This window comes from Hemitrygon akajei, chromosome 10 (genome assembly GCF_048418815.1).
Source record: "Hemitrygon akajei chromosome 10, sHemAka1.3, whole genome shotgun sequence".
Lineage (NCBI taxonomy): Eukaryota > Metazoa > Chordata > Chondrichthyes > Myliobatiformes > Dasyatidae > Hemitrygon > Hemitrygon akajei.
Window position 1 is genome coordinate 56,121,737 of NC_133133.1, and position 14,412 is coordinate 56,136,148.

At 41.5% G+C, this 14,412-nt stretch overlaps 1 protein-coding gene across 2 annotated transcripts in view; it reads left to right on the top strand.

Moving 5' to 3' along the window:
* f8 (coagulation factor VIII, procoagulant component) overlaps window positions 1-14,412 on the top strand; it is a 118,949-nt gene that overhangs the window by 73,480 nt on the left and 31,057 nt on the right. For both annotated transcript variants that reach the window (XR_012100540.1, XM_073058335.1), the window contains exons 13-15: window positions 4,510-4,660; window positions 11,472-11,681; window positions 12,898-14,110. Coding sequence is in view for 1 of the 2 variants with exons in the window: in XM_073058335.1 (XP_072914436.1) it covers window positions 4,510-4,660; window positions 11,472-11,681; window positions 12,898-14,110 (1,574 nt within the window). In the remaining variant the exon portion in view is untranslated. The remainder of the gene's footprint in view (window positions 1-4,509; window positions 4,661-11,471; window positions 11,682-12,897; window positions 14,111-14,412) is intronic.

The following is a 14,412-nucleotide window of genomic DNA, read 5'->3' on the forward strand; positions in this document are numbered from 1 at the left end:
ACCATAGGAGAAAGGGAAGAAGGAGAAACACCAACAGGAGGTGATAGACAGGTGAAAAGAGGTAAGAGGCCAGAATGGGGAAAAGAAGTAGAAGAGACGGAAATCTTTTTTACTGGAGAGAGAAATCGATATTTGGGCCATCAGGTCGACAGCTACCCAGATGTTGCTTTATAAGCTGTTGTCAGGTAAGGTGTTACTCCTCCACCCTGAGTGTGGCCTCATTGTGGTACAAAGATGAGGGCATGGACTGACATGTTGGAAAGGGAATGAGAATTAGAATTAAAATGTTTGGGCACTGGGGGTTCTGCTTTTGGCGGATGGTGCTGAGGTGCTCGAAGAAGCAATCCCCCTATTTAATACGGGTCTCACCAATGAGACTGCATCGGGAGCACTGGGTACAATAGGCAACCTCAGCAGATTCACTGGTGGAGTGTTGTCTCATCTGGATGGACTGTTTGGGGCCCTGAGTGGAGATTGGGCAGGTGTAGCATTTTGGCCACTCGCATGAATAAGCGCCTGGAAGGAGATTAGTGGGGAGGGACAAATGGAAAAGGGAATCATGGAGGGAGCAATTCCTGTCAAAAGTGGAGAGAGTGGGTGGGGAAGTGAAGATGTGTTTGGTGGTAGGATCCCTTTGGAGATGGCAGAAGTTGCAGAGAATGATGTGTTGGATGCGGAGGCTCATTGGGTGAAGGTAAGGACAAGAAGAACACTATCGCTCATAAGACGGCAAAAAGATGGGGTGAGTGCAGATGTTAGGGAAATGGAGGAGATGTGGGTGAGGGCAGCATCAATGGAGGAGGAAGGGAAACACTGTTCTTTGAAGGAGGACATTTCTAATGTCCTGTGTTGGATGTGTTGGAGCCGGAGTGACTGAGAAAAGGGAACAGCATTTTTACATGAAACAGGGTGGTGTTAGGTATAGTCAAGAGAGCTGTGGGAATTGGTAGGTTTGTAAAAGATGTCGGTCAGCAGTTTGTCTCCAGAGATGGAGAGAGAGAAATCGAGAAAAAGGAAGGAGATTTCAGAAATGGACCAAGTAAATTTAAGGACAGGTGGAAGTTAGAGGCAAAGTTGATGAAATTGATGAGCTCAGCATGGGTACATGAAGCAGTTCCAATGCAGTCGTAAATGTAGTGGGGAAGAGTTGGGGAGCATTACCAGGGAAGGCTTGGAACATGGACTGTTCTACTTAGCCAATGAAGAGGCAGGCATAGCTGGGGCCCATGCAGGTGTCCATGGTTACCCGTCCAGTCTGGATAAAGTGGGAGGAGCCAAAGGAAGAATTGTTGAGGATGAGGACCAGTTTTGCCAGATGAAGGAGGGTGGTGGAGGAGGGGAACTGGGTGGTTCTTTTACTGAGAAAGAAGTGGAGAGCTTTAAGGCCATTTTGATGGGGGAATCAAAGTGTATAGGGACCAGGCCCCACTCTGGACTATCAGAAAACTGTCTCCAACACCATCACTGATCCCATCAACTCTGGAGAACTCCCATCCACCACTTCCAAACTCATAGTCCCCTTACCCCGAACTGCTTGCTTCTACCTCCTACACAAGATCCACAAACCTGACTGTATGGGTAGGCCTATTGTCTCTGCCTGCTCTTGCCCCACTGAACATGTGTCCTCATACCACAATTCCATTCTATCCCCCTTGGTTCAGCCCCTTCCCACCTACATCCATGACATTTCTTATGCTCTCGATCTCCCTGACCACCTCATTTTCACCGTGTATGTCTAGTCCCTATACACTTCTATCCCACATCAAGAAGGCCTTAAAGTTCTCTGCTTCTTTCTAAATAAAAGAAACAACCATTTCCCTTCTAAAACCACTCTCCCTTGGCAGAACTGATCGTCACCCTCAGCAATGTTTCCTTCGGCCCTTCCTCTTTCTTGATCTGTCTGTCTCCATCTCTGGTGACAACCGTCGACCGACATTTTTATAAACCTTCTAATCCCCACAGCTATCTCGTTATCTCATACCATCCTGACTCCTGTAAAAATACTACTCCCTTTTCTCAGATCCTTCATCCCCCACATCTGTTGTGGCTTTCCTCTCCAGGACATCACCCTTCTTCAAAGAACATGGTTTCTCTTCCTCCACCATCGACACTGCCCTCACCTGCATCTCCTCCATTTCCTGAATGTCTGTGCTCACCCCATTTTTCCTGCCACCTTAGAATTCCTTTTGTCCTTACCTACCACCCCATGAGCCTCCACATCCAATAAATCATTCTCCGCAACTTCTGTGAATTCCAAAGGGATCCTACCTCCAAACAAATTTTACCTCCCCCTCCCATTCTCTGTTTCCACAGGGATTGCTCCCTCCGTGATTTCCTTTTCCGTTTGTCACTCCCTACTAATCTGTCTCCGGGTACTCATCCCTGCAAGTGGTCAAGGTACGACACCTGCCCATTCAATTCCTCGCTCACCTCCTAGGTGAGGCAACACTTTATCTGCAAATCTGCCAGGGTCGTCTATTGTGTCCAGGGCTCCCCATGTGGCCTCTTCTACATTGATGAGATCCATCATCAATGAGAAACCACTTCACCTCCACTCCATCTGCCAAAAACAGGAATTCTTGGTGGCCAAACATTTTAATTCTGATTCCCATTCTCATTCCAACATGTTGTTCCATGGCCTCCTCATGTGTCACAATGAGGGCACCTTCAGGGTAGAGAAGCAGCAGCTTATATTCTGACTAGTTAGCCTCCAGCCTGATGGCATGAATTTAAATTTCTCCCTGTGGTGAAAAAATTTTCCTTGCCCTTCGCTTTTCTTCGATTCCTCACTATGGCCTCTTACCTCTTCTCACCTACCTATCATCTCCCTTTGGTGCCCCTCCTCCTCCCCTTTCTCCTATATTCCACTCACCTCTCCTATCAGATTCCTTCCTCTCCAGCCCTTTACCTTTCCCAAACACCAGGCTTGATCTATCAATTTATCCTTCTTCCCTTCCCCCCACCGTTTTTTTGTGTTGTCTTCCCCCTTCATTTCCAGTCCTGGTCTCAGCCCAAAACATTGACATTTCCACAGCTGCTGCCTAACCTACTGAGTTCCTCCAACATTTTGTGAATGGAGAGATGACATTTGCGAAGTTGAATCGGGCTTATTTGTTTTATATTGCATTGAAGTTTATTGCATTACATTGACGTTTCACAGATGACAAATGAGAGGGTAGACGAGAGATAGGCAGGAAGTGTTGGCAGAGGCTTGATATATCCGTATGTCTGATCAAGGAGGTGAGATCAGTCCTTAGAAGGCCAGTTCCTGATCCTTCGAGCAGCTGAAACAGCTGGCCTTCATATCGCCCAGTTACAAACGGTAGCAACACCAAGAATCTCTATCTATTGATCAGTGCTGGATATTTACCCCTGGGGAGATTATCGGAATGTAATTAGTTGACATGATTAACATCAAGTAACTTCTCAGCATATCACTCTTGGGTTGTGAAAAGGCTTTAGCACCAACAGAACTGTGCACTCTATAAAAGGACAGTGTATTCATAAATGGAGAAACCTCAGAGGAAGAAAAATTAAAATTTAAAACTAAATATTAAAAAATTAAAAATTAAATATTAGAGTCCTGCATATAAATTTGATACACTTTTTTCTTCTTTCCATAATGCAAAATTTAAAATCCGGACTCTATATTGCATTCTTTCCTCATGGTACTATTGGGGTTGATGCTTACAATGGACTTTAGTGGTTACACCAAATGTAATGTATTTTTGCAATGAGGAAACTATTTTAATATTCATTGGGAATAAAAATAAATGTGTCACTGGATTGCAATGTAATAAAAATGTTTACCATAGCTTTCCAGTAACTGCAATGTTGAAGCAATCAATGGACTAGGAATGCATTTCTTCTCAGGAAGTGAAATTTTACACAACGCAATTGACTCACCCTGCACTTTAGAACTTTAAGTTATAAACTCGCGTGCAAAGCAAGATAGTGTTTCTTATCAATGACAACATTGGCTGCAAATATACTTCTATCTGGATGCATATTGGCTTGGTATGGCAAATACTTTGCATGAGCCCACAAGCAACTACAGAGAATTGTGTACATCGCTCAATAAATCACGGAGGACAGCTGTCTGTACTTCTCACTGCCTCAGGAAAGGAACAAGAATACTCAAAGACCCTATCCATTCAGAACATTTTCTCTTCTCCTCTCTTCTATTAGGCAGAAGATACAAAAGGCTGAAAGAACATACCACCAAGTTCTATCCTGCTGTTACAATAAGATTCCTAGTACGATAAGATGGGCTCTTGAAATCATGATATAGCTTGTTTGGATCTTGCACCTTATTGTTCACCTGCAGTGCACTTTCTCTAAAGCTGTTATACTTTATTTTGTATTCCATTATTGTTTTACCTTGTTCTACCTCAATGCACTGCATAATGAATTGATCTGTATGAACCGAACGCGTCAAGCTTTTAACTGTATCTCAGTACATGTGACAATAATAAACCAGTTGCAATTTTGTTTTAACCTACTTCACAGGTCAAGATTGACCAAGCTAAGTATCTCTACTTTTCTCTGTTTGATGAGAATAAAAGTTGGTACATAAACGAAAATATTGAGAAATACTGTGAAGACCCTTTGCAAGTGAACCCGGATGATCCTGAATTTTACGCTTCCAATCTAATGTACAGTAAGTGTTTGTAACATTTAAGTAACAACAGCTGTCCAGCCAAACCTCATTTAATTTATTTTACAAGAAATATTGGAAGCTTGCATCTGACTTAAATCTCAGCAGTAATTTGGCATAACTGTATGTAAAACAACAAACCAGCAAACTCCTGGTTTGAAAAGGTCCTGATTAATGACAGACCAGCACTTAGGTTCTACTTTCAAAGTTCAAAGTACATTTATTATTAAAGTATGTTTGTTGTATTCAATCTTGAGATTTGTCTTCTTATGGGCATCCACGAAACAAAGAAATACAATAAAATAGTTGTGTCTTTGCAACTACATATCAATTAAATAAAAACACGCATACAGGAAGTGGCTTTAACTGGTGTATTCACATTGCAGAAAGAGAACGAGCGAGAGAGAGAGAGAGAGGTCAATGTGCATGCATAGACAACAGTCCATACATAGTGCTAAGTCAAGTCATTGCTCCAAAAGAAATGAATCCATAGATTACACTTCCTTCCCTTTTTGATTAATGTACCATAAAACTGTATATGTACAACACATTCAATTTCCCTGTCGTAAACCATATTCCAAATAAAAATAATTTCACAATAATGGTCCATAACATCTTCACTACACTAAAGATCAATCTTTTGGGTGGCGCACTGATTCTTTCCAGATAGCGCCTCTGGACCTGTGGAGAGGCATCGGGTTTGGCAGGGGTCTTGTCAATGATAACGTTCTCATAGTGCCTCTGGACCTGTGGAGAGACATCGGGTTTGGCAGGGGTTTGTCAATGATAACATTACCTTCGTGCCCCTGGGCCTGTAGAGTGGCATCAGGTTTGGCAGGGGTCTTGTCAATGATAACGTTACCTTCGTGCCTCTGGACCTGTGGAGTGGCATCAGGTTTGGCAGGGGTCTTGTCAATGATAACGTTACCTTCGTGCCTCTGGACCTGTGGAGTGGCATCGGGTTTGGCAGGGGTCTTGTCAATGATAACATTCTCGGTTGCCAGTGTCGAATTGGATGCAATCGACTCGGTGTATTCTTCAGTTGATCATCCATTATATTGTCCACATGACATCTTCGTGTCTGATCTCCAGCATCCACTGTGTACATCAACGGTCCAGTTCTTCTAGCTATCCTATCGGGTGTCTACTTGTCCTCTCAGTAATCAGTAATCGTGTCCAATCTCAAAGCTCCTTGCTGCTTCACTTGGCAACTGACTGAACTGTTTATTCTGTACTTCCCTCAATTGGTCTTGTTTTAGGAGGTCTATGAGAGATCTTAGATTCCTGTTCATGAACAGCACTGTAGGCGTTTGATTTGTTGTCGCATGAACAGAGTTCCAATACACAAAAAGGAAGCTGTCCACCTTGTGCTGTAGAGAAATGTCCTTCTGGTCCATCACTTTAACAGACTTCCTGAAGGTTTGGATAAACCTTTTAGTTAACTCATTTATTACTGGGTGGTGAGGAGCTGACTTGAAATATCTGTTGCCATTTTTCTTCAAGAACAGTTGGAATTCTTCTGATGTGTATTGTAGTCCATTATCACTCCCAATTTGTTTTGGCAAACTGTCCCTGGAAAACATAGTCCTCAGGGCAGCAAGAGTTTTTGCTGAGGTGGTTGACTTCATTGGTAGGACCTCTGGCCACCTCAAATGAGCAACCACAGCAATCAGAAACATGGAGTCCTTGAATGGCCCAGCAAAGTCAATCTGTACTCTTTGCCATGGTGAAGATGGCCACTCCAATGGGTGTGGCAGTGCCAGTGGGGGTGCATTTTGTACCTTTTGGCCAAGTCTTCAATCTATTTATCTATTCCTGACCACCACTCATAGCTCTGAGTGAGACTCTTCATCTTGACTGTACCTAGATATCCTTAATGAAGATTCTCCAACATTCTGGGGTGCGCAGTTTAGAGAAACCACAACACGAGATCTGCACATCAGCGTTCCTCGACATATCATCAGTTGGTCTCATCTCACTGAGAATTCTGGAAACATAGGGTTACTATGAGCTGGCCATCCTTGCATGGTGATTTCATAGACTTTTGACAATGTTGGGTCATTCCTCGTTTCCTCTTTGATTTCCAAATTTGTTACTAGCAAATGCCGTGTAGAACACTTACACTGGGTCACAGTATGAAGGACTTTCTTCTTCAGTTGTCAGCAATGGAAGACATGACAAATTGTCAGCATTGCTGTGTTGTTTGGTACCTTGCACTCTATGTCATAAGAGTGGGCTCCTAGGAGCAGTGCCCAACGTTGTAACTGCGTAGCAGTCATCACTGGAATTCCCTTCCTGGAATTGAAAATGGACACAAGGGGCAATCAAGGTAACATAGTGTTGCTGGGATATCTTGAGCACTTGCTCCATTGCACTTTGCCAAATTGCTGGAGCTGATGCGACACCAAAGATGAGACAATTATGCTGGAACAGTCCCTTGTGAGTTTTGATTATGAGGAACTTCCTGCTTGACTCCTCAATCACCATTTGCAGATAAGCTTGTGACAAGTCAATCTTTGAAAACCTTTCCCTGCCTGCCAAAGATACAAAAATGTCTTCGATTCATGGCAGGGAATTCTGCACAGTACACAGCACCAGGTCCATGCTCACTTTGAAATCCCCACTTATGTGAACGGCTCTGGCCTTCACTTTCTTAATCACCGGGACGATGGACATGGCCCAGTCTCTCCACTCAACCTTGGAGAGAGTGCCAGACGCCTCCAAGCTCTGCATTTCAGCATCCACTTTAGGATGTAGTGCATGAGGCACTGGATGTGCTTTATGAAATCTTGGTGTTGTTGTTTCATCCAGTTCAATTCTGGTCTTCATGCCTTTAAGGTTACCAATCCCCTTCTCAAGCAGCTTCTCATTAGCATTAAGCAGCTGTGATGGTCTCTGGTTGGTGCTGCCATTTGGGCTGCAGTTGCCTGTTGATGACACATAGAGAGCTTTGAATGGGTTCCAGTCTTGTTGCATTTTTTTCATCCATTCACATCCGAAAAGTGCTGACCCTCCACTTTTCAACACATAAAGCTCTAACTGCTGTGTTTGGCCTCCATACGTCACATTCACCTTCAGTTTGCCTTTGGGAGACACTTTTTCACCTATGTAGGCCTTTAACATCACCGAGGTCTTTTCTAATATCTTAGAAAACAGTCTATTGTAGTCAGCCTCTGGAATTATGGACAAAGTTGACCCTGTATCCTGTTCTATTTTCAGTTTTGCACCAGATACATCTATTGTGATCCATATAATTTTGTGATCTGCTTCAGTGATACTATGCAGTTCTAGACATAACAGGTCATCTTTGTCAGACTCTGTGTAGTTTCACATTTGGTCACTTTATGCATTTGCTTAGTTTTGTGTTTGAAACTTTTCACATGGTTGTGCTTTTTGTCTCCTTTGAACACTCTCTCTATGTGACCTTGTCTGTGGCATTTTCTGCAGAGTTTTTCTTTGAACCATAGTCATTTGCAACATGGGAGGATTTGCCACATCGATAACATTTCTGGCTCTTTCAGGAACATTTTGTACATTTCACATTTCAAACTCTTTTTTTGTAGTTCTACTGAATCCTTTGCCGTAGTCTCTAACGATATTCCATGGTCAATGCCCGTTCTAAGGTTAGGTCTCTTTCAGACAGTAGCCTCTATTGAGTGCTTTGACTATGCATTCCACATGTCTCTTAATATGTTAGAAAGTCCACCTCTAAAGTCACAGTACGGGGAAGATCTGCGCAGTTCTGCAGCGTATTCAGAAATGCTTTCATTCTTTGACTGATTCCTTTTGTAAAATCTAAATCTCTCAGCTATTACCAACAGTTCAGGACTCAAGTAAAATTGTAATAATTTTGTTGAACATCTTGCTTACTGGTTTTTCAGGAGTTACTAGGTTTCATAAGAGACTGTACGCCCTTGTACCCATTAAGCTAAGATAGATAGATAGATAGATACTTTATTCATCCCCATGGGGAAATTCAACTTTTTTTTTTCCAATGTCCCATACACTTGTTGTAGCAAAACTAGTTACATACAGTACTTAACTCAGTAAAAAATATGATATGCATCTAAATCACTATCTCAAAAAGCATTAATAATAGCTTTTAAAAAGTTCTTAAGTCCTGGCGGTTGAATTGTAAAGCCTAATGGCATTGGGGAGTATTGACCTCTTCATCCTGTCTGAGGAGCATTGCATCGATAGTAACCTGTCGCTGAAACTGCTTCTCTGTCTCTGGATGGTGCTATGTAGAGGATGTTCAGAGTTTTCCATAATTGACCGTAGCCTACTCAGCGCCCTTCGCTCAGCTACCGATGTTAAACTCTCCAGTACTTTGCCCACGACAGAGCCCGCCTTCCTTACCAGCTTATTAAGACGTGAGGCGTCCCTCTTCTTAATGCTTCCTCCCCAACACGCCACCACAAAGAAGAGGGCGCTCTCCACAACTGACCTATAGAACATCTTCAGCATCTCACTATAGACATTGAATGACGCCAACCTTCTAAGGAAGTACAGTCGAACTAAGCATGCATACAGTACTTACTTTTGCTCATCCACGTCATTCACCTTACAATACAGTTCAACCTCTCAATATATCACTCCCAGCCTTCATTAGCACTATCAAATTTGTCAACTTTCTTGGCTGAAGCCATCTTTAAAGTTTCACTTCAGATTTGTTAGCTGTGCCTTTCACTATATACTATGCAATGTACTCATGTATCCCTTTGTTAGCGTATGTGACAGCCTTCTCCGTACTGTTTAACTCTTTCTTTTCACTGTCTCGGCCTGTAACTGTCAGTGCAGTTTGTGATATTTTTTGACATTTAGGTTCATACTTGTCACCAATTTGCCATGTCTTTACAACTGCATATCAATTAAATAAAAACAGGCACATGGGAGATGGCTTTAACTAGTGTATTCACATTGCAACGAGAGAGAGAGAACAATACACATGTGCGGACTACAGACCAATATGCATGCGTAGACAACAGATCATACGTAGTGCCAAGGGGAATCATTGCTCTAAAAGAAAGATACCCATACATTACAGAGACCATTTTTAAAAAGCCACACAAGAAAGACCATCAAACACCCAATGTGCAAGAAAAAGATCAAATCGTACAAACAATAAAAAAGTAAACAAAGTCACTTAGACCACATTTCTTCCCCATTCTGATGTTTGGTCTGAACTATTGAACCTCTTGACCATGTCATTGAGATGGTGCCGCATGATTGGCTGATTAGATATTTGCATTTATGAGCAGGTGTACCTAATATAGTGGCCACTGAGTGTATAGCATGAAGTTTATTGTTTTGCAGCAGTGGTACAGTACGATACATAAAATACTATATATTACAATAAAATATTAAAAATATAAGTAAATAGTGCAAAAAGAGAGCAAAATAGTGTTCATGGATTCACGGACTAGAAATCTGACAGCAGAGCTAAATCATTGTGTGCATATTCAGGCTCCTGTACCTCCTCTCTGAATGTAGAAATGAGAAGAGGGCGTGTCCTGAATGGTGAAGGTCCTTAATGATAGATGCCATCTTTCTGAGGCATCATCTTTTGTAAATGTCCTTGGAGGGTTGTGCCCATGATAGAACTGACAGAGCCTACAACTCTCTGCAGATTTTTTCAACCCTCTGCAATGGAGTCTGTATCCCAGACAGTGATGTAACCAGTTATAGTCCCCAATGTCATCCTGCTGTTTACTGATTACAGTTCAGTGTTCAATACCATCATTCACTCAGAATTAATCAACATGCTTAAAAACCTGGGCCTCTGTACCTCCCTCTGCAGCTGGATCTTTAACTTCCTCCTCAGCACACCACAGTCAGTGCAGATTGGAAATAACATTTCCTTCTCACTGTCAGTCAATGCAGGCACACCTCAAGGTGCTTGCTTAGCCCATCTCTTTACTCTCGCTACACTCATGGCTGTGTGGCTAGGCACAGTTTAAACCCCATCTATAAATTTGTGAATGACACAGCTGATTTTGGTGGAATTTCAGACAGTGACAAGGAAGTGTACAGGAGTGAGATGGTTAGCTGATTGTGTGGTTTTGCAACACCAACCTTGCACTCAGTGTCAGTAAGAGCAGTGAATTGAAGGTGGACTTTACGAATGGGTAGACAAGAGAACACACAGCAGTCCTCATTGAGTGGTCAGCAGTGGAAGTGGTGAGCAGCCTCATGTTTCTGACTGGTGAACAGAGAGCCAGCAAGATTGTTGTTGTGGTGGTAGGCAAATTGCAGCAAGTCCAGGTCCTTGCTTAGGCATGAGTTAATTCTAGCCATGACCAGCCTTACAATGCACTTCATTATGGTAGCTGTGAGTGTTATCAGGCAATAGTCATTGAGGCAGCTCACCCTGCTCTTCTTGGGCACCAGAAAGATTGTTGCCCTTTTAAAGCAGATGGGAACCTCTGAAGACATGCTTCCATGTGCCATGATAGTGGCAGGAGAGACAGGCATGAGAAGAAATTTCTTCACCCAGACCTTGGGAACTCTTCCAAAATTTCCACCCAAGAGGGCCTAAGCCATTGAACATATTGAAGTCAGAGATCAATAGGATATTAGATATTGAAGGAATCAGGAGATTTATGGTTATGGCAGGAAAATGGCAATGCGGTAAAGATCAGCTATTATCTTACTGAATACTAGAGCAAGCATAAGGAGCCAAATTGCCAATTCTATTTCTTTTATTAACATACATGCTTCGGGCATAGTGAGTTTTGTGTTATTCAATACTATTCCAGTTTACATATTTGTTATGCTTAAGATATTGACATATGTGTACCTTGCTATTTTGCAGGTATTAATGGGTTTGTATTTGAAAACGTCCCCAAATTGAAGTTTTGCATGAATGAACTGATTTTTTGGCATGTAATACTTGGCGCCCAAGAGAAGTTCCTTTCAATCTACTTCCATGGACAAACATTTAAATATGATGGTGTGTATGCGGATGTGTTAACTCTCTTCCCATTTTCCAGTGAAACAATCCATATGGACATGGATAACATTGGTAAGTAATGGAAATTCTAGTTCTACTTCTGCAGGAAAATGAGACAGTGAACACCCGTGGATCACTGTGGATGTGATTCAAGCAGTTATGCCCTTTAGTGCTCCACTGGAGTTCATAGGAACAGCAAAACAGAATCCATTGTGTATGAAGCAGGAAGCACCAGTATTATTATGGTTGCATCTCCAGGATTTATATACCACACAAAGCCATAAAATTCAGCAATGATTACAGAAAAGAGGCAATTATGGAAATCAACTGTAACCTAAAGGCCTTCTTTGGAGTGAAATTCGACCATATTAACCAATGAGACTATCTAGCAGTTAATACACCACATCCTGAGTCAACTAAGTAAGAGCTTCCAGCACCAGAAAGCCCAGCACAGGCATTTCCCAAACTCTTCCCTGATGACAGATAACTATAAGTTTGCTCTTTAGAAACTAAGTCATCAATAAAAATAGAAATTGCTAGGATAATCACTAGGCCAGGCCTATCTGTGGAGACAGGATTAATGATGCATCAGAACTTAGTGATGAAGGATCTATAATCTGAACTTCATCAGTACCCTCACAGTAAAAATTAGTACAACCAGTAGGTTCTGCCATATTCCTGACCAGAGTTATGATTCTGGTCAAGAATATGGGTGATCATCCACAGCTCAGATTTACATAATATATCTATTGGTAAGTTGGTTTACATACAAGTACTTTCATGGACTCTTTCTATGTTATTACTTCCCACACAAACCATCCAAAAAATTGTCATTTTTATTCTACAAGATTCAGTACTATATGTTGGGTTCAGTTCAATTCATCTTCAGCAAGCAGGTTTTTAGTCAATAGGGACTTTAATAAAAATCAGACTTTATTGTATCAATTCATTGCTGAATTTGGAACTCCTAGTTAATGCAAGTACTAAAAGCTGGGAAACAAATACAAGAACGCAAGTCAGTGAAGGTGTTTACAGTAGCTTTATTCTGTCTGGAAAATGGCAAGGTTATATGAAGCTCCAATTAAGTATACAGTTCATTGTCAGTTGCTCAAACTTTGGAATTCCTATTAGATTATAGGAAATCTTAATTGCAGTCTGATATTCCAACATAACAGAGCAATAAATGTGTATCTCCATGGTTGCATTTAGATTAATTAATTTTAAGAAAAGATTTTTATGTGCTTATCATTTAATCAAGTTACGTTGTTATTAATCTCCCAATCTTTAGGTTCCTGGGTCCTGGAACCTCTCAACCATCATTACCAAATTCAAGGAATGCGGGCAAAATACAGTGTTCGTAACTGCGACAATGATCCAGAGAGCTTAGAAGACATTTTTATAGAAATTGATTCGAAAGAAGGTGATCTTGACCTTGCACGTGGAAGTATACTTAGAGATGAAATAAGAAGCCCTGTTGCCGCACCACGTGGAATCAAAGGATACAGCAATAATCTAACTGACTTTTATGAAGCAATTGATGTGGAGGAAAAAATTAATGTTACTGATGATGAACAAAACACAACTGAGATAGATCCAGTGTGGTCTCATTGCAAGCAATGGCAATATCCTGATTTAGGGGAACAGTTAAGGAAGGTAAAGAAAGATATTCAATTGCTAAATGATGGGATTGACAAACATATTTCCAAACACGACAATGATCTGAATCGAACAGTTAAAAAAGATTTCTATGTCCCGCCTAAAACTGGCAAAGATCCAATCATAATAGAATCTGAAAAGATTTACAATAACTCTTTGTTCTACAAGCTCAGCAGAGTTAACAATGAGGATATTGATGAGTTAGTTAAAGCAAAATTCAGCTCATACAGCCCTATTCAGTCAAACAGAATGAGAGAGATAACATTACACAACCTTCTGAAATCTAACCTGACCTCTGCTGGAGTTGTCAGTAAAATAAATTTGCTCTTTGCAAATCAGACTCATGAAATGGAAGATGCTTTATCAAACAAACTGAAAACCAATGAAAGCCGGAAGCTGTTGGATAGGGTTACCATGGACACCAACCCTCTCAAAACCAGTAAAATTGAACCTGTATTTAGCAATGAAACAGAGCAAATGAAATTCTTGGAGAATGAAACAGAAGTAGAGTTTATGGAGTCTTCAGATATAAGACTAAACCAGACGTTACTAGATAAGAATTCAACCACAGCAGCTAAATCCAGTTCCATACTGGCTGAGGACATGTTGTTTGATTATGATGACTATGAAGAAGGAACCTACAGTGGAGAAGGTGATAAGTCCGACTATAATGATATGTATGATATCAACATCAGAAAATTCTCTAACAGAGAGCTATGCCTAGAAGAGGAGCCAAGGCATGTTCTACGAACATCCAATTCACAATCTAGATACTATTACATTGCAGCAGTAGAGATGGTGTGGGATTATGAAGGTGATAAAACAGATGATGCTTCTGAGTACAGGTAAATATAGATTTTGCATCTTTCCAGTGACAGTGCTCTGTGTAGATATGCTCAATGGTGGGGAGTGCTTTACCTGTGATGGACTGGGCCATATCCATTTCTTTGTGCAGGATTTTCCATTCAAGGGCATTGGTGTTTCCATACCAGGATGTGATGCAAACAGTCCATATAATCTTCACCACACATCTATAGAAGTCTGTCAAAGTTTTAGATGGCATGCGGAATCTTCGCAAACTTCTATGGAAGTACAGGCACTTCCGTGCATTCTTCATAATTGCTGTTACGTGCTGGGCCCAGGACAG